Consider the following 19665-nt stretch of genomic DNA (forward strand, 5'->3'; position numbering starts at 1 on the left):
CTGAGTTTCTCATGAAGTCATCCTGTTTTTGAAACACTGGTGTTTTTCTTGATCAACAAATATGATAGGTTTCAAGTTACTTGATCCTCATTTAATCATGAAACTTGTACTTTCCTTGTTTTGCCCAAGTGAGAAACCGCTTTTCATGGCACTGCTCTCTCCTTGGTGTCTCTTCAATATTGCCAGCATAATGACAGCTCAAATTGCATGCCCTCACCCTCCCTGTCAATTTTGTTACTTGTTTTTCATGTAGTGATGATGCTACTTGGGCTACCATGAGAAAAGGTGTTTGGTGATTTTTTTTAATTGGTTCATTAGCTCAAATAGATTAGTAAAATAATTTGTTTCTTGATTTCCCAGTTTTTAACTTGATGAAACGAGTTTTCCACCATATACTTGACTTATCACTAAGTTCACCACAACATGCTGTTGCCTTTTAATGTAGAATAGCTATGCACATTCAAACTAAATTAATAAAACACTGCCTTTCACCCCTTTCTCCAAAGTTGTTTCCTAAAAAGAAAGCCAAACTTCTCCAATAGTGAACACCTAATATTTTACAAATAATTCACTAGAGACTATAAGAGCTAAACAATAATTTGTGTGTTTCAGGAAATAATACTAACACTATAAATAATATTTTACCTTATCCAACTGTAAGCAAGATGATTTATGAAGCAAATAAAAAGACACAGCTCCAAACCAGGAGAGCTTAAGCTGGAGGATAAGAAAAGGAGAATAAGGAAAATATACACCCAGATTATGCTAAAATTCAATTAAAATTGATGTGTTCTCCACTTTAAAACCTCTTCATAAATGAATCACAAAAATAGTAAATGACAGAAGACAGAGTATCTCTATTTATGAAGAAGCCAAAGGTAATTCTGAGGCCAAAGGCTGTACTTACAAGAATTCCAGATCAGCATGCCAAAAGAAGGCCTTATGGTGGGGTTCAGTTACCTGCAGGTGCTGAAGGCCATTTGAGATGCCTTTAAGTATGCAAGTAATCTATATGAGGTCAGCAGATAGGACACAGAGACTTATGGGACATAAGTATCACTCTATAGGGGAACCTGGGGGCATGCTGGATATTCAACAGCACTAAGAATGACTCTAGATGCCCAGATTTAGGCAAATGCATAATGTCTTTAATGCCTGATGTCATGAATGGGACCTCAAATAAAAAAGACAAAAAATGCAGTTACCAGTCAGTAAGCTGGGAGACCAATAAAACTTCATGCCCTCAAAAGGCTCCGCTGCTTTTTGCTGGGAGGTACAAGAGAACAGGGGACACATTACCCCTGTCATTCAAGATAATTCAATTGTATTTTCACAGTGTACGAATCTAACTGCATCTGTGTATGTTCTATGCAGGATGAATGCCCTTAAAAAACATAATAAAAGACAATCTTGTCTCTGCTATTTTCATATAATGAAGAACAGCTGTTCACCAGCCACTGTGTTTATTGTCTTCTTCCATCCTCTCTTCCGCAGTGCTTTCAGCTCTCTTACACTCTCAGGTGATACCTATTATACTGGTTCTATCTTGGTTCCAGAAAACTTGTAATCAAAAAAGAAACAGCAGTTACAGATAACAAATAACTGCATATAGGTAACAGTGGCACAATATAGAAGAATGCAAGAGGATGGCGTATTGGTTGCCTTACTAGAGTTCAGATTTTTTCATGCATTGTGGCAACATTCCTACCTTTTAAGGAAGGATTTAAGGAGGGATGATGTGTTAATTAGGATAATTGATTAATTGTAGTTTTGTTAACTGTCTTCTATAAAATGGATTTTTTCCCAGAAAAACTGGCAAATAAGCACTACAGCATCATGGGAGTATTAAAGTGCAAAAGATGAGGATGAGAACATACGAATTCCTTAATATCTGATTACCTCACACATTTAATGTATCTTTGTGGATATTATATCACTCCAGATTATACTTAAAAAGCCAAACAAATATATCTATGCTATTGTCTTTTAAAGCAGAATATCTATGCTGTTGCCTTTTAATATAGAATAGCTATGCACATTCAAACTAAATAATTTTTTTTTATCTAAACATCTTTTGTGAGTATTTTGATGACTACCATAGAGTCTGTATGTGCATTTTATTCAATGGTATGTATGTAACTGCACAAGCACTCAATCGTAAAGTAGTAATCATAGCACTAAATGTTTTATAAAGTAAAAACTATCATATTTAACAAGGGAGAAATGAACAAATCTCCATTATCTAACAGATTACTATACTGACTATAATTTTATAATCAGAGTAGAAGCTATATTTTAGGATAGTGGTGATATCCAGATCAATATGTCCTGAGGACCATTCAATTCTCTAAACAAAAAAAAAAAAATAGAATTATTTGTTAGTGAGGAAAATCACTGCACTGTCTAACAGTAAGTCTAAAATTTACTATCAAAAACCTCTCTTGAGCCTAATCTGTTTTTCTGCCTTTTCACAATACTGCTTTAAAACAAGAACTAAAAGAAAGAAGTAAAGCGCATCATACTTGGGCTGGTTGGGTAGAATAAGGACAGTAGTTCAGAATGGCTCTCTGGAAAGAAACAGGATTGGCAGTTGTGTAGAAGCACCACAACTTTCTGACTACCCTGAAATCCAAAAGTTGCATCTTCTACTGCATGCAGCTCTCATGAGCAGGAGAGACCTGGGAAAACCTAGGAGAAAGAAAGCAATGAGGAGTGAAACTCAGCCTTGAAGCTCAGGCAGTGGAGAAGTGATGAATGAGTGGATTCCTTCTGTTATCTAGGAAGAAAAAGGCAGAAGTATGTGCACCCATCTGTAGTACTGTAAAAGTTAAAAGTAAAGAATATCGAAGCTTTAATAATTCATTTTTCCAGATTCTTCTATTAGGCTGGTGAAGTAAGTGAAACATGTGCTATGGGTTGCAGCAGGCTACATCAAGTTGTGTGCAGAATAGTGCCACTCTCCAGTGACCTCTGAAATACAGAGGGAAGAATAAAACAGACCAGAATATTAAAATACAGTGCCTGCAGTACCAATATGTATTAGAATACTTGAAATATAGGTATTACCTGACATAAACAAACTTACCCCAAAGCCCCCTATTATTCTGCCTTTATGCTACATTAGAAGAAATCCTTTCCGAAGATTAATCAGCTTAGCTAACCATACACCATTTAAAACTGTACAGAGTATTAGCCATTCATAGAGGATACAATTAACTGTGTCCTTTCTGCCTGGCAAGTACCATACAGCTCAAGGTGGATCTGAAAACTGAGGATGGACCTGGGCCAACGTGATCTCAACTGTTATTTTCAATAATAAAATACAGCTAGCACCTCAGCATGCAGCTCTCACTTGAGTGTAAGGGGACAGGGACAAAATGCCATGTTCTGAAACAGCTTTTATGGAAATCATGCATTGTTTGTGACATGTATTCAGTCTCTGGAGCCCCAGTCTTGTTTAGTTCTTTAGTTTTAAATGCCATCTTCCAAAACCAAAGGGTAACAAGTACAAACTGTATCTATAAAACAGCATCACAACTTTATTCTCAATAGCTAAGTATTGAAATGCAAGCATACATTATAAATAGAAAAACAGCTGGCTTGGAGCACATTGCAAGCCACTAGCACAGTTGAGGGATTTGAATGACATCATAACCCGTGAGAGCATGTTGCTGGCCAGCTGGTGTTATTTATAATATACTCATAATTGAGGAAAAATAAAAAGGCAAAAGTTAGGTATTGCAGAACCAACAAAGTTGAATTATCTCCTTCCCAGTGTCATTTAAATTGTTATCAAGAGTAATTATAAAGATTACTACTAAAACGGGGAAAAAAATCACTTAATAATTACGACAGCACATTTAAGGTAAAAGTCATGGAAGCCCCCCAAGGTGGGCTACTTGTGTTACCATGTTCACAGGACTGTAAATTCTAAGAAATTATATAACTTCTCCTGTGTGGTTCCTAAAAGATCACAAATCTATTTTGCCCTATTTACAAGCGGTGCTCAACAATTCTGTTATTTTTAGTAAATTACAAACTGCTATTTTAGGGTTAATAACAAAGAGTTGGAGGTTTTAATTGTTACTCAGCCTATAGGCATGCCAAGTTTAGTAACGTAAAGATGCATTAAGTAGATAATGGACTGCCTGTCTTTCTCTACTATATGAATAGAATAATTCTGTCCCTATGTGTAAACAAGATGTGTACATATATACAAAGGTATGCATATATACAAACAATGCTCTTACTTATATAAGTTTTTGTATATTTGAAACACAGACACACACACATAAAGACAAATGCACACATAGCTATCTGAAAGTTAACCAGAATACATTTTCTTATTCTTCATTGCAGCACAAGCTTTTTTTGTCTGCTAACCCCTCAGTCACTAATTCACATTCTTTTAGAGGGAAAAAAATATGCTTCTGTGCTCTAGTTTTAAAATGCAAAGGTATGATGTTATTTGTCACCATGCCCAAAAAAGTCCTTACTCGGTAACTTTGCCAGAAGAGGGAGAGAGAGAGAAGGCAAATGCTCCCCCAGCTGTTTCCTGTCTACAGTGTCTGTGTAATGTAGATAAATGTGAGGATTTTCTCTAAATCCCTCTTCTGTTTGCTAAATCTCACTGTCACTGCTAAAATCAGAGCAGATAGAGCCTGCGCAATGGAATAAAGTCCTCAATATTGAAATGTGACATTGCTCTCAACATCTCACATCTCTCTGGATTTCTTTTTTCTCATCATTACTGCTAACAAATTCATTTCCAGACTTTGCACTTTTAAGAAGCAATGGAAAAAATCAACAGTCTTTCAACACAATTAGTTAAGTGCTGCTTTTGTGATTTCTTGAAGGTAAATCTTTATTACTATTTCAAATAATTTTTTAGTTTTATTTTACTGTGTATTTTCTGCTTGGTTTGAAGAGTATTGTGCACTTTTCAATAACATTATTTTAGAACTAAGAATTATTTATAAATTGCTGAACATGCAATTTTATGTGATCTGGAAAATGGCTGTATGTAATAGTTGCAATTACATAGATAACTGTAAGGGTAAACTATTGCAGATACATGTCTTAAATCTCACTTCTATTCAGAGAACTTTGCAATATTTCAGTTATGTCATTATTAAAGGGTCCAGTTACGTCATTGTCTAGATTGTTAATTAATGCTTCTGAAAAGAAGAACTTTTAGCTATTTTCTGCAGGTGCAGGGTTTTATAGGAAAAAGGTATTATTTACATGTTAAGTTTCTGCAGTTTTGTTATACACAGTTGGAGATAAAATGTTCATGCTTTCACAGGGAAACTTTTAAGGGATGTTGTCACTGCAGCAATTTTCTGGCAGCATTGTAGCATTAACTTGTTTTTTTGCTTTCATAAATTAAAAGTAAATGTGAAGTTCAGTTTGTTTTCTATGTTAGAAACCAGCTGCGACTCTTGCTGACCTTGCATATTTTTGTAGCTTAAGCAACTGTACATAAGGAAAATGGAAATTCCCCTACATGTTCATCTCCAAGTTTTCCCTTGTAGGGAGGGCTGTTTCAGGAAAGTTTGCATGTGAAGTTTCATGTTACGACCCTATGATTTCTACACGTTAGTATAAACTGTCTTTAAGTAAATTTGGCTTCAGTAGGTGCATTGACCTCTGTTTCTGTCAACTGGCTCTAGTTCAACTTTCCATTATCAGCAAATTTATATCCTTCGATAACTTTGTTTTTTTAAAATATTTTGCAAGGACACTTATGCAATTGACAGAATGCTCCTGTTTTAATTGTTTGGGGCCTAATTAATTTTTTAGAGTGTGTTACACTTGAAACACGATTATCTCATTCCCTAATGTGATTCAAAAGAGCAAGTGTGTAATTGCAATGGATGAAACGATTCTCTTAATGTATAAAAGGCCATTCTTTCCAATATACTGGAAGAGGATTTTTTTTTAAGTATTAAGAGACATAAAAGTAATGTGCTGGCTCCTCAGCTGGTGCATCCTGCCAGGCTTCCTTGGAATCAATGGAACATATTGATTTAGGTTACTATGTAGCCCAGATTCTTTAATCAAAGTTATAATACCGTATTTAAACCTTGATCCATTCTAGAGTACATATGCTTTATTTATGCAGTAATTACTAATTAGTACTGTTATTACATACTAATTACATACTTCTCTGTGGCTTGGTAATCAAGTCCAACCTCTATGTAATTAGTTACATGAAGAATTCTTATGTACAACTTGTGCCAACTGATAGTTTGTTAGATGAAGAGGACATACATAGAAGTATTAAGAAGTAAAAGAGATGTAGGCTGTTCATATATGACATTCCTCTGTGGTGCCATTCTTCTGGACTATTAAAAGAGGAATGCAGCAAAAGCTGGTTATTTTACTGAAAAAAGAGGAAATTCCAGCTGTGAAAATATGGTCAGTCATTCTATGCAACTAGAAGAAGTGCTTAACCAGGCTCATCCTGAACCTGTATTCAATTTCCAACTGTAATACGATGCTTCAATAAACTCCACCCACATGCCAATGCATTTTCTTTTAAACTCTCAACTTTCTACTCAAATTGGGGACATTGCAAGCACTCTGCCTGTTTCTAAAGAACCTGAAGCAATATTGGATTACAGCTTTGTATTTTCTTAAGAATATTCCCCTCACAAACATATCGAATCAACTAACGTTATGTTTCATTAAAATGATGAAGTAAAGTTAAAGTTATAAACTATGTTTTGGAGTTAGTTTTGATGAAACAGTGCCTAATTTAACAAGTAATTGATTGAGCCCTAGAAACATGTGAGTCTGTTTTCTTTTCCCAAAGTTTTGACTTGTTTGAAAGTTCTTGACTGTTTTTAAATTTGGAGATAAAGTTAGAAATTCTCTGTGGTTTATACTGTGCAGCCTTTTTGGCTTCCACTAAAGGAAAAACAGTAGATAATCTGTTTGGTTGTAGTTCAGTGCTGATATTTATCTGACAATGCAACACAGCTGAAAAGTCTTGAAAAATACAAAATTGTTAAATGGATAAGATTTATGTTTATTTCTGGCCCAAATGTTACACAGGAACAAACTGTTAAATACATAACATTCTTGTATGTGTAATATCTTTCAGCCTTCTGAGGTGGTGTGCTAAACAGCTTTTTGCTTTACCTCCTCAGAACTGGGAACCATCTTAAACTGCAGGTGCATCACATTTATCTTAGAAATGCAAAATTATGGCAAAGGAAAAAAGGAAATGTATGTTGTTAAGATACAGAAACATTACAGGAAATAATGGCTCGAGTTATCATCATTCATTTATAATCTGGTCTTCCTCCATCTGCCATTGAAGTCATGTGCATGCATTAAAGCTGCTTGTTTTTTTCATGGCAAAGTTGGCTAAAGAGTCTTGTGAATGGGAAAATAATTATTCTTTCTTTTTATGATATAACATGGGATTTAGATTTGTTCATTATTTTCACAGTGGAAATATCAGGAAAAAAAGGGGGGGGGATAAATTCTGACTTATTTATGGATGTGTCTATTATTCAGCTTTGACTTAAGTTGAAATAGGGGACTCCTCCAGCAAAGTGCTAAGATCCCTTGCCAAGAAAATAAGAATTCTAAAAATTATTGACTAGAGAAGCCTCAATATCCCACTGGATCAGATCCCATATGAGGAGACAATGGATAATTTCATCAGTTTTTCAAAAGTTTCATGAAAAAATAAGATTAAATGGTCCCTGAAACCCTGAAAGAAACTTTAGGGAAGATTAATCATTTCACTCCAACTACTTTGCACTAGTCTGTTAATACAAAGCAGCTTTAAGCCAAGGTTAACTGTATGTGAAAGAAAGATTTGTAACTTCTTCCTTGACTGCAATACTGACATTAACCTTGAAAGAGAATGAAATTAAATGCAGATTTACACCTTTCAAAACTCAAATATTTGGCAAGTGATCTAATTCAGTTCAGAATATGCATTAAGAACATTCTTCACTGTCCTGCTACTAAATACAAATAGATTTTCCTAGTACTTAAAAAAAATAAAATAATGCTATCATCTTTGAGTCATTGTGTAAGATGTTTGGTTGATATAAATTGGTATAAAAGGAAGTGGATAAATGTAATGGTGCAATTTTACACCCATTGAGGACTGGCTTTTCTTCAATCATAAGTCCAGGAAAAAGGTAGTTTGTAACCAATGTAAATGAGAAAAGAATTATCACATCTGTGCATACCTCGTACCCAAACCTGACTAAGAGGATATAATGCAGGTCAGTGAAAGTATAGCTGCTTCCATCAAGCAAAAATACAAACCCTTAACACTCCCACTAGTGCTCCTCTTAATTTCTTGAATGCTTCCACATGTTAACTTGATAGTAACAGAGGACTGTAAGAGTCACTGAATGTGGTCCCCTAAGATGGAATGTCCCACATCGACTCTTCTGTTGGCAAGCTCTGCCTTGAAACTTCTTCTGTTTTGTTCTGGTATTTCCCTTTTTAAGGTGGTTAGAGAACCATGGAGTACTAACTATGAACCCTTTTCCTACTGAGCCAAATTTCCTTCCATCCAGTTTACAGCCATTTATTCTAGTGCCAGTGCTGTTCCTTAGTTTAAATAGCTCATCTCTGTCATATGCCACCTCTGTCTCCCACAGTACATTGGCAGGCAACCATGATATTCCCTCTTAGCCTATCTGGTCTCAGACAAAACAACTCGAGGTTGTCTAGTCTTCCTTACTGTAATTATTCCGGGTTTCCCTTTGCCTGTCTGTTGCCCTCTTCCACATCCTCCCTTTGCAGGAGCAACTGTAAATCATGGTTTCTACAAGTTTCTCTAACTACATATGCATGTGAACCAAGAATATTCACCAAAGGAAGTAATCAATTTACAAAACATTTGGACTAGAATATGTAGGCAGTTGCAATATTATGGTGGGGCATTTCCTGATACTGTGTTTATTGCCTAACAAATTATAGTACTTATGCACTCTCATCTCACAAGGGTGCAAGAGTCATTTTCTTTGGGACTCTGTTGGGAAATTCTAATACTGCTTTTACTTCTTTGGCAGGTGAAGATGCACACTGTGTCCTACATTCATTTCTTCTACCTTGGCCTGTGTTTGCTTACCTTAACCAGTTCTGCTGCTGCTGGCCCAGAAACACTCTGTGGTGCTGAGCTGGTTGATGCTCTTCAGTTCGTGTGTGGAGACAGAGGCTTTTACTTCAGTAAGTCAACTCTTTATTTCATTCAACTGCTAAACTTTTCCACGTAATCCATTGGAGTTTACAACTGGTCTAAGCAAGCTTAGAAATGACCAAAACAGGCTGCTGAGCATGACTAGTAGCCTTTGTCTTGGAGATGCCCAAGTCTTCAGTGACCTTAATTCTCAGTAAAGAGTAGAGCTGCGCCTGCATTCAGCCTCTCTGAGTTTCTGAGAAATTTTCCTTTTCAGACGTGTTACTGTTTTTAACCTCTTTTCAGCTGCTGCTATTCCACCTGCTATATTACTGCTTTCTGCTGACCTGCCACTGAAATTAAATGAATGAAATGACATGTTAAACCTAAGATATTCTCGAGACAGAACTGCATGTACCTGTTATGTCAGACTACTTGTAAACAGTTTAAGTACACATTGTGTCATATTAAAAACACACTAAGCTTCAACATCTGGTTTGAAAAAAAGAAAAGCTGGAAGGCAGAAAGTTACCACATCCAAGTATCCACATGCTTCATCAGTTAAACTGAGGTGAAGATAAATTCATGCATGGTGAGATAATAAAGATTAACACCAGTACAGACAACACACAAAATTAAGTCTGCAATAGTGTGAATATATTTGTTCCTACACTTTAGAACTGAACATCACAATATTTTTACTTTGCTGTGGTTTAGATTGTGCAAAGCTGGAGTAGTTAGATGAGTAATTCTTTTATCTTAGTACCTTCTTACAAACGCTGTCAAGATCAGGACATACACAACTTGTAAATAATAGAAATCTATTACTAATTTTCAGCTATTTTCTACCCAAAGAACATAAAGTTAACCATAGAATCAGAGTCATTTTCATTGGAAGAGACCCTCAAGATCGTCGAGTCCCCAGCCATAACCTAACTCTGGCACTAAAAACTATGTCACTGAAACCTCATCTGCATTTCTTTTAAACACCTCCAGGGATGGTGACTCAACCACTTCCCAGGGCAGCCTGTTCCAGTGCTTGACAGCCCTTTCTGTGAAGAAATTTTTCCTAGTATCCAATCTGAACCTTCCCTGGCACAACTTGAGGCCATTTCCAAAGAAAATTTTGCTAGAAATGTATTCATTCAAAATTAATTAATTATTTATTCAAAACATGCAATACTTTGTCCTTTTAGAACCTCCAAAGCTAGTATTTACTTGTAATGATAATATGCGCTTGTCTGAAGTTACCTTTCCTTTAGGATCTCAGTTACCTTTCCAAACATGAATATAGCTAAGAAAAGGAAATATGGGGTTATTAGGCTATAAAGACATGAAATTAATGGAAGGGGTTTTTTTCCTACTTATTTTTATATTATTTATGAGGTCTAGCTTTTTTTAAATTATTTTTACAATTCTCATTTTATCCTAAGAATTCTTGCCTTCTAAGCTATCATTTTTGTTTTTCTGATCTTACCTACCCCATGCCTATTCATTTCTGTCCATGAAGTTATTGCTTTCAATATTTTTCTCCTTGTTTGCTATAAAAGTAGAATCAGGGAAATCCAGATTCTTGCACCTTAAATTTACAGAAAAACCTGATTTCCTCAACATAAAAGCTACAAATATTTTCATTGTCTTCTTGGCACTTTCTATTACAGTTTAGGTTTGAAACTGGGAGCCTTAGTTTCGTATATGTAAAGTATTTCACTAGAGTGATCCTTCTTTTCTACATTTAACAATTTAGGTATTGTTAATGAGCATCTACTTGAGGGGGCTGTTTAACTTAGTATCCTGGTGCTAAACACAATATGAAAAACACTGGAATATCTCATAAAGGAATTAACATTTTTCTACCAACAATTTATGTGTTCATTTGAACACCAAAATCCATTACATTCATCAGTATCTGAGTTACACTTAAGGGGCTATTTGCACGTCCTACAAATACTTTCTGTTGGCGGCTGGAAGGAATGTAAAAGAAGACTTGCGTCTCACCCTCTTGTTTCTGCACCAGAAAACAGTGAGACAATATATTGTGTCCTTAAAACAGCATAGCACTTTTTTTTTTTACAGTTCATGTATCTTAGGCATTTTCCCAGTCATTCCTCTCCTGGAAAAATGTTTGTGCTTGTTCAGACCATTATCACACCTGCTTACCACAAGGGTGGATGCTACTGCCAAGCAATCAGACTTACTCTAACATGTATTCTTTGTGTCCTTTAAGGTAAGAGGACATGTGAAATGCTAATTATCAGCAATAATTCTCTTTGTTTTCAATATCAGTTATTCTTAGGTTGCACAATCTGTTTCAAATTGCTACATTCCCTAAGCTAGATGATCCTTACTTTAAAATACCTGGGTGGGTCTGACATTTTAAAGGAGATCCTTGCCCTTGCAATTTTGGGTTTTACCTGCTGTCAGTAAAGACATTCTCTCTAGTTTTTCTTTGTTGTTTTCTTACGTTCTGAGTTTTCACTTGAAGTTAATGTAACTTTTGACAGCATAAAGGTCTACCGTGTTTTCTATGGAAGACCATGGAATGTTTTACTAATGAATGACCACCCTGGTTTAGGGAAGGCTTGCACTTTTGTAGTCAATAGACTGCAACTGCAACATTAAACAGGAATTTTATGAAGTTGATATGTGGCCCTTTGATGCTAAGCAATGTGTGTCCTCCACCTGGCTATTTCTGATTCATGAGGCAGCAACTTAATCTCTTTTAACCTTCTCCCTATTATTTGTTAGTGTTTAATCTAAAATATAGAACTATAGAAAAACAAGTTCAGTAACACTGGTAAAACAGCTGGAGATCCTTATAGCAAACGTACCACAGAATGCAGCACATCATTGGAAGTTTATAATGTTGCTCCATTTCATTGGACGTTTTAAGAATGCTACATCATTTGCAGAAGTGAAAAAAAAATACTTTTTTTTTATTTTATTGTGAAGCTAATATAAATTTAAACTGTATTCTAAGCCTTCTATTCTCATACTCTTGTTCCTTTATATGAAGTATAACCAACAGTAATGTTTGCCTTTAACTTGCACAGGAAATAGCTGTGAGGGAAGGTTTTTCTTCCATCATTCTGTATTTCACTAGAGACTCCAAATATAAAGAATACCTTTTGGCTGAGGTGGAACTCCTGGTTCAGATTCAAGGTCAAAGCTTCTGACTATTCCTTGGGAGTTGTGGGTGGAAATAAAGATAGAAATGATTGAGTTACTTTCTGTTGAAACTCTGTACTCTACAAGTACAAGGCTATATCTATGGCTAGGACTGGAAGAAAAAATTTGCCTTTATATAGACTACTCTGCCCAACTTCCTAGCTATAAAAAGAAATCCTTTACAGCTCCTGAAGACATGCCCCAGCTGCTTACCACACACAAAGTATTGTTCTTCAAAAGGAAGTCAAATGTCATTTCTACCACTCCCTTTTTTCATAAGGTAGACTGGCAAGGAACATTTTTTAAAGATTTTTTTAGGGGAAGACACTGCACAAATCCCAAAACAGAGCATCTGCTTTTTCCCTTGGTCACATTTAACCCCAGTCAGCACTGGCTATTTCTTGGACATCTTTTTCTCTCCCATGATTCACAAATGAAGAGCAGTTTGTTACCACATTTTATCTAGCAAGACCTTTCTAGTAGAACTCCTGTCACTGAAGTTCCTGTGTGCTAGTTTACATGAGGAGAAGTCAAGAAACACATCCTGGCCACAGGTGGTTGCACTTAGACACAACTCTTCTCAATCAATATTTCTCTAGTCTCAAAAACTCTGCATTCAATAGTCATGAAGAAAAGTGGGATTGCTGCTATGTTCATTAGAAATTTAATGCCTTGAAAGTTCTACCATGCCACTATTATTACAAAACTATATTGAGGGCAAAGAATGTTGGAAAAACTGAAAGGACAAATAACAGGAAGCTTACAGAAGTGATATCCCAGGAGAGGGAAAATTTTGCTTGAAATAGTCTAGTCTTATCACAGGAATTTACTTTGTAGATTAATCAAAAAATACATTATTTTCTTTCTTCATATAAACTGAATTTGAAGGACAATCGCTCATTCTTGCTCATGTTGTTTCTTCAGGACTACAAATACCATGAGGAAGGAAAGCAAATGTAGTTTGCTATAAGGAGCAAGTGCTATATTCTTTTTCATCTAGCTTCTTCTCCTTTGAAAAGATACCTTTTCCTCTTCCAATAAATGGATACCAGTTCGGCTAACAGTACACGAGTGCCAATAGATAAATAGCTTTCTTATTTCCTTAGACACTTTTGGTCACCCTAATTTCTAATGTCCAAGTTAGATGACAATACTTATTCGAAACCATGGCAATTAGTTTCATGAAGTAAAAAACAAAACAAACAAACAAAGCCAACAACAACAACAAAAACCCAGCCAAACAAAACAAACCAAACAACAAACAAACAAAAAAAACACTTTTTTGTTGTTAAATAAAACTACTTTGGGCTTGTGGTGAATCTTCTGAAACAGCATTTGCTTCAGAAAAGAAGGAGCTGAATTAGATGCCTGATACAATGGTGTTTCTCTGATATTCTTTAGAGTATGAAGAATGATCTGGCACATGCTTCCATACATAAAAGAGTCAATCCCGTAAAAGACAGGCTTTTTTCTGGTATCCAGCCTAATGGGCCCTGTGTCAACTGCTTTGTGAACAATCATTACAGGTTTTTTACTCTTTTTTTTTTTTTTTTTTTCACTAAGACAATCAGAATTGTGTGTTGTCTTTGGGCATATCCCCAGTTGTGCGTAACATAAGACTACTGGGTTTTAATAATCAGAAAATCAGGATAAGACAGTGAACATAATTTCGGGTAATTAGACCTGTCATCAGATCTCATTGTTTTGTAGAACTAAGGTATAGATAGAGGAATTGCTGCCTTACAGAGCAGAAAATAGAGGGCATAGCAATAGGCAATTACATTTTGCTTCTTCCATTTCCCTTTAGTTAACAGCTTCTTGTTTACTTCAGGAAGTCTGCTTTTAAGACGTTATTAAAGTTTCTAGGCCTGTCAAACCTATCAACATAATTACAAGAGATGGCATGGCACTCAGTTCTTTAAGTACTCCATACCTGTAGGAGCTATGAGTCATTAGCTCCTCTCTGTGTCCCTGATTGAAAGGAATGCTAATGTTACAAGCCCAGGAGAGGCATGCTGAAAACCTGTGGTGGACACACACACATCCTGTGGTTTCAGTGACAGTCTTAAAAATCTTTGCAAAGAAATGCTGGTCATCTTGGCTAGGTTCACACAGAAAGATCTGAGAGTGTAAGTTCCTTGGTTTGGCTACATGTCACATTCACATTCAAGTCCTTTATACATGGAAGATGTAACTGTACTCAATCTTTATCCTCAGGTTCTTCACTTCTTGCAGGAAAGCTAGCCTAGAAAGGAGCTAAGATGTGCTTTAGCCAGGTCTGCAGGGTCAGTGCTCAGGGAACCAGGACTATAGGCACAATTATTGATATACCTCTGTAAGAAGAAGAAAAACAAAACAAAACACAGAAAACAAGCAAACAAACAAACCCCACACCAGCTCTGATTTCTGGAATGGTATCACTGTATAGTCAAATAACTGATATATAAATTCGGGATCTGCTCTGTTTCCCCTGGTAGTAATCATTGAAGAAGTTCTCTGAAAATAAGCTAGTCTTTGAAAGAATTCTGTCCTTTTTTGCCACATTAAGAAAGGCTAGGCAGTGTTCATAAAGGCTGACCTTAGTTTAGTGAGGTTAATCTTTAGTTACCTCTTTGATAACAGAGAGAGAGAGGTTCTGCCTTCCTTGTTCATGGATCACACAGTGAGTCTAGGAGGATTTAGCCTCTAAACCACACTAAATTTATACTCGGCAAACATTTCTCCTCAACAGCTAGTTCTCTTGTTGCCAAACATTTAATAATTTTTCAACCTTTTCATTAGGAGGGACTCTAGTAGCAATTATAAATTTAATGAGGTGAAACCATTGATCAAAATTTCAGCAAGAAACATCTCTGCAAAAAGTCTCTACTACCAAAACCAAATAAGTACAGTTTCTCCAGAAGTTCAATTTATATGTGTCCTTATTAGCTGTTAGATGTCAGAGATGCTGATGCTTTTTATTATGTTTGCCTTTATCTATGCACTAGACCAAGTTTCAAATCTGGTCTCAGATAGCAGAAAGCTGTTATTTGACATTTGATTCCCTAACTGCTATATGTATACTTAATGCATTGTTTAGTCTCATGTTGGATAAAGTCACTCAAAGAACTTGGCAAGATCAGCATTAATTCCTGGCATAGCTGCCCCTCTTACTTTTCCACTGAATCTTAAATACCAAGAAAAACCCTTCAGTAACTTAAATTCTGGCATATGCTTTATGCAATTGGCCAAAACCTTTGCATATGGACCTCTTCGTTTTTTCTGGTATTAATAATGCATTTGCAATATTTGATCAACAGCAGCAAGAGTTGCAAAGTAAATTATTCAGTTTGGCAGAACCACACAGTCTCTTAATTAAAACCTTTTGCATTAACTACTTTAGCATCTGGGACAATTTATAGAGAGTGCTCATTCAGGAAGTTCATACAGCCACTTCTCTAGACCTTATTCAGCACATCAGCTCTTATGCCTATTTCAAACCCCCTCCCATCACTGAAAATCAAGTAGAGACTTAAAGCCATTTTCATTTCTGAGCTTTGCTAAAAAATTATGGATCTGAACTTGTTTATTAAACCATGCCCAGATGTCAGTATTTCCCTGTGATACAAGCTTAATTGTTCAAAAATCTGACAATGAATGAAAGAGGTTACCAACAGTTAAGTCATTTCTCTGTCTAGAAATCAAGACAAAAGAAATACCACAAATGCATGCTTATTGAAGAATTTATGCTAAATTTATCTCTGGTAACAACCACAGGAACTTCCATGTCAAAAAGAAGAAAAAGCCATTAATTCATACTTTGCGGTGCATTTAATGCAAAATCACTATGCAAGATATAGCCCAAGTACTGGGTCTAAATATTAAGCAATCATAGGGATATTTCATGCTTGCATCAGCGAATGAGGTCCTGAGAACAGGAATTTTAAGATCCACACATTACAACACACACAGCCTAGGGAGGAGCATAATGTACACTGACCAGTGGGTCACTCCAACTTACAGAAAATTTTGCACTGTCACTGTAAGTAAAAGTTTGAAAACTTGAACCCGGATAAATACTAAAAGCCTTTTTCAACCAACAGGGTGTACCTTAGGCACTGTTTAACAAAAAACTTTCAGAATAATAGGATAAAATGCTTTTATTACTGTATCATGGCAAGAAAAATAAAATGCTGTCTTCTTTTCAGGCTTTTAAAAGTGTTAGACAAATTACATAGGTAAGCTTCTCTTGTCAGTTTTAACCTAGCAACTTTTCGGTTGAACTTCTTATTGCCTCTCCAATGCCAATTCCTGGTAAACTGGTTTTGAATTCCTTAGAAAACTGCTTTGAACTCCTTAGTAAACTTTAATTCCTACAAAATCAGACACAAGACTGAGATACTTGCTGTATTTTCTGTTTGAGTCCCACGTATAGTCAAATTTAATGTTTTCAATGTTCTTGCTCTTAAAAGACAGAGTGGAAGCTGTTTGCTTGCCTGGTGTTAAATCCTTTGCTAGTGAAACTGGAATAATTTCCTTTTATCAAATAAACAATTTAGGGGCCATCTCTCTCTTTTTTCTTTTTTCTTTTTTTTTTTTTTTTTCCTGAGTCTACAGCATGTTTATATTTTTCCCGTATTTTGAAATCCAGCTGTCATCCCAGTTTTCCCATCTATGTAATATAACTGTTCTAGAGCAAGAATATGCCTCCAGACAATGGACCCTTCCGCTTCCTTCTGTACCCATGCAAGTGTGGAAGTAGGAGAAGAGTGCCCTGTTCAAGCATTTCCATCAGGAAATTATGGCTCAAGCCCAGACCTGAAATTCTATGAGTTTTTTTTTTTTTAATATAGAACAATTTGTTTATGCTGTTTGTGTCTTCATGTGTTGGGCAGAAATTTACACAAAGCTGAGTATGCAGAAAACAGAAGACTTTGGCTCAGACCATTCTGACTCAATCCAGCTCAGTGAACAAAACTGTTTTCTTTCTGAAAATAAATATTCTGGCAATGCTTATTGACTCTTTCTATTTCCAAACAAGTAAACACTTAAGTAACACCCACAGCTCCTATAAACAGCAACTTCTAAGGAAAGTAAATACTACTGAAAATTGTTTTGACTTCAAAAGAACGTTAATTAACAGCTATATCCTACTAAGGCAATGGATAAAAGCTTAAATTACACATATCAGCTCTGTTTTTCACAACAAGTCAGTATTCCAAATAATATTTTTAAACATATGGCTAATGCAAAGGTAAAAAAAAGTATAAGTGGTGTGGGGAAAACGGTAGAGAAAGTGTTATTATGGTTGTAGATCTGAAAAAGATTAGTACATTCCTCATTAGCTTTGATGTCTGTGTAGTACTATCAGTTTTAAAACAGAGGGATTTTTTTCAGACTTGCATTAGCTAAACTGAAGGTTTCTTTTCACTCAGCCCCATCAAAATGACTGGGTAAGAGCTTCTATTATTATAACAAAATTTTTACAACTTTAGGTAAGTCTTCTTTGATTATTTTAGATCACGTGAAAGCTAATAAGGACATCTATTTTAGGCTAACATAGCAGGTTTAAATTCAACTTGTTTCATACCTTGAAATTTCTGTAGACAAGTAAGATGTAATTTGTTTCTACATCCCCTGAATTCCTGAATTACTAGTCAACAGGTCTTCCATGAAAAAACTTAAGTTTTTCCTACGTATTTCAAGTTTTATGTTTCTTTCCATTAAAGTTTCCAGCCTTTCACAGACATATTTAGTTTGGCAGGAAGAATCTGGTGACTCATAGACTGAAGAGATTTGAGAGCAAGCTACTGAAAATGTATCTAATTTCTTCTTGTGTAATTTGGGAGCAAGCTACTGATAGTATGTCTAATTTTCCTAGTTTAATCAGATGTATTATTGGCAAATACATGTCCTGAATAAAAGTCATGTTTATTACTGAAATACGTAGATAAGATTAAATTCAAAAAGACCACATATATTTGCTTTTAGAGCACTTCTGTTTTTTCTAACTGTTTCTGGCATTTTACTCTGAATCAATGGGCACTGAATGAAAACAGAGGTACTACTGAAATAATTTGCGTTACGACCCTACTTATATTTTGGAATTCAGTAGTATCAATGTATTCCTTACTGATGTTTTCTGGTGTTGTTTTTTGTTTGTGGGTTTTTTTTCTTTCTTTTTTTCAAGGGAGGATAGAGGTGTCTGAAGAATAGGTCATGTTGATATACCTCCACGATTCACATGGAGAAGGACAGATGTATAAGAAAAGCTCTATTTTGTATTTTATGTTGTTAACTGTACTGTTCCTTTCACCTCTTTTCAGAGAAAACAAACGAACAAACAAACTTTAGTTCTTTCTATGTGGACAATCTGTGGCAAACATCAATTTCATTTAACCACATACAGATCGAACCTTCTAAGTGATAAAAACTGAACAGAGCTTGATCCAATATACACAAGAAGATTTTGGTTCAGATGCCTTCCATCTACTTTTGGGCACATAAGTAAGGTATCTGAGTTAGGAGTCTACCCAATCTCATTCTACAGTCAGTGAGAGGAGTTAGAAACATTCAGAGCTCTCATTAAGTTCTGAATATCCTGTAGGATATATTTCTCCTTCTCCACTAAGTTAAGAAAGGAAGCTATGGCAATTGTACCCTTAAGTTAGTTAAGTTAGTTGATTAAGGACTCTATTAGGAGCCTGATTTTGGTGGAATGAATCTATTTAAAACCACACAGTGAACTTCACTGTGGAGATGAGGATGCACTCATATGGACCACACCTCAGATCAAAGGAAATCCAAGCTTTTTTTATCTGCTATGGTATAATACAGTTAATCAAAGACCCAGAATGTGCTTTATGAGTGTAACAGCAGCTAGAGTTGTTCCTTTGGCCTTTAAGAGCTCCCAGGCCTTAGTCTGACTAAATGTGAATCCCATCAGAGAAAGCACTCCACTCCATGACAGTACAAGCAGAAGGGAAAAGCTTGTCTACCTTATCTTTTTTGATGTAATAGATAGAATATACTCTTAGATGCCATAATAAGTAACACTCCTTCATGTTTTATTCCTGCATAATGAGACAAGGTGCTCTTATCCATGCATAAACAATGAAGCAGTTTTTTACACTCCTGTTCACACAGATTCTATTCTTATGAATATACATGGCCCAGCAGTTTTTTTAATAATTTGAGACAATAATAATATTTAAAACCTAGAGCAGACATCTAAATATCAGACATCATTAAAGAAGCATTTTCTCCATTAGAATGCTGTGACATAAAGTGTCATCATGGAGAAAAGACACGGAATGATGTTCAAGTACAGTTTTGGGATACTCAGGCAATTTGAAGACTTA

The 19665-nt window shown here is 35.6% G+C and overlaps 1 protein-coding gene across 2 annotated transcripts in view; it reads left to right on the top strand.

Annotated features, from left to right (window-relative positions):
- Positions 1-4537: 4537 nt before the first annotated feature.
- IGF1 (insulin like growth factor 1) overlaps positions 4538-19665 on the top strand; it is a 60233-nt gene continuing 45105 nt past the window's right edge. Inside the window, exons 1-2 of one of the 2 annotated variants that reach the window (XR_271947.3) lie at positions 4538-4856; positions 9051-9207. Coding sequence is in view for 1 of the 2 variants with exons in the window: in XM_005500280.4 (XP_005500337.1) it covers positions 4794-4856; positions 9051-9207 (220 nt within the window). In the remaining variant the exon portion in view is untranslated. The remainder of the gene's footprint in view (positions 4857-9050; positions 9208-19665) is intronic. The other variant, XM_005500280.4, reaches the window with a different exon arrangement.

Source organism: Columba livia, chromosome 1, assembly GCF_036013475.1.
Source record: "Columba livia isolate bColLiv1 breed racing homer chromosome 1, bColLiv1.pat.W.v2, whole genome shotgun sequence".
In the NCBI taxonomy this organism is placed as follows: Eukaryota; Metazoa; Chordata; class Aves; order Columbiformes; family Columbidae; genus Columba; species Columba livia.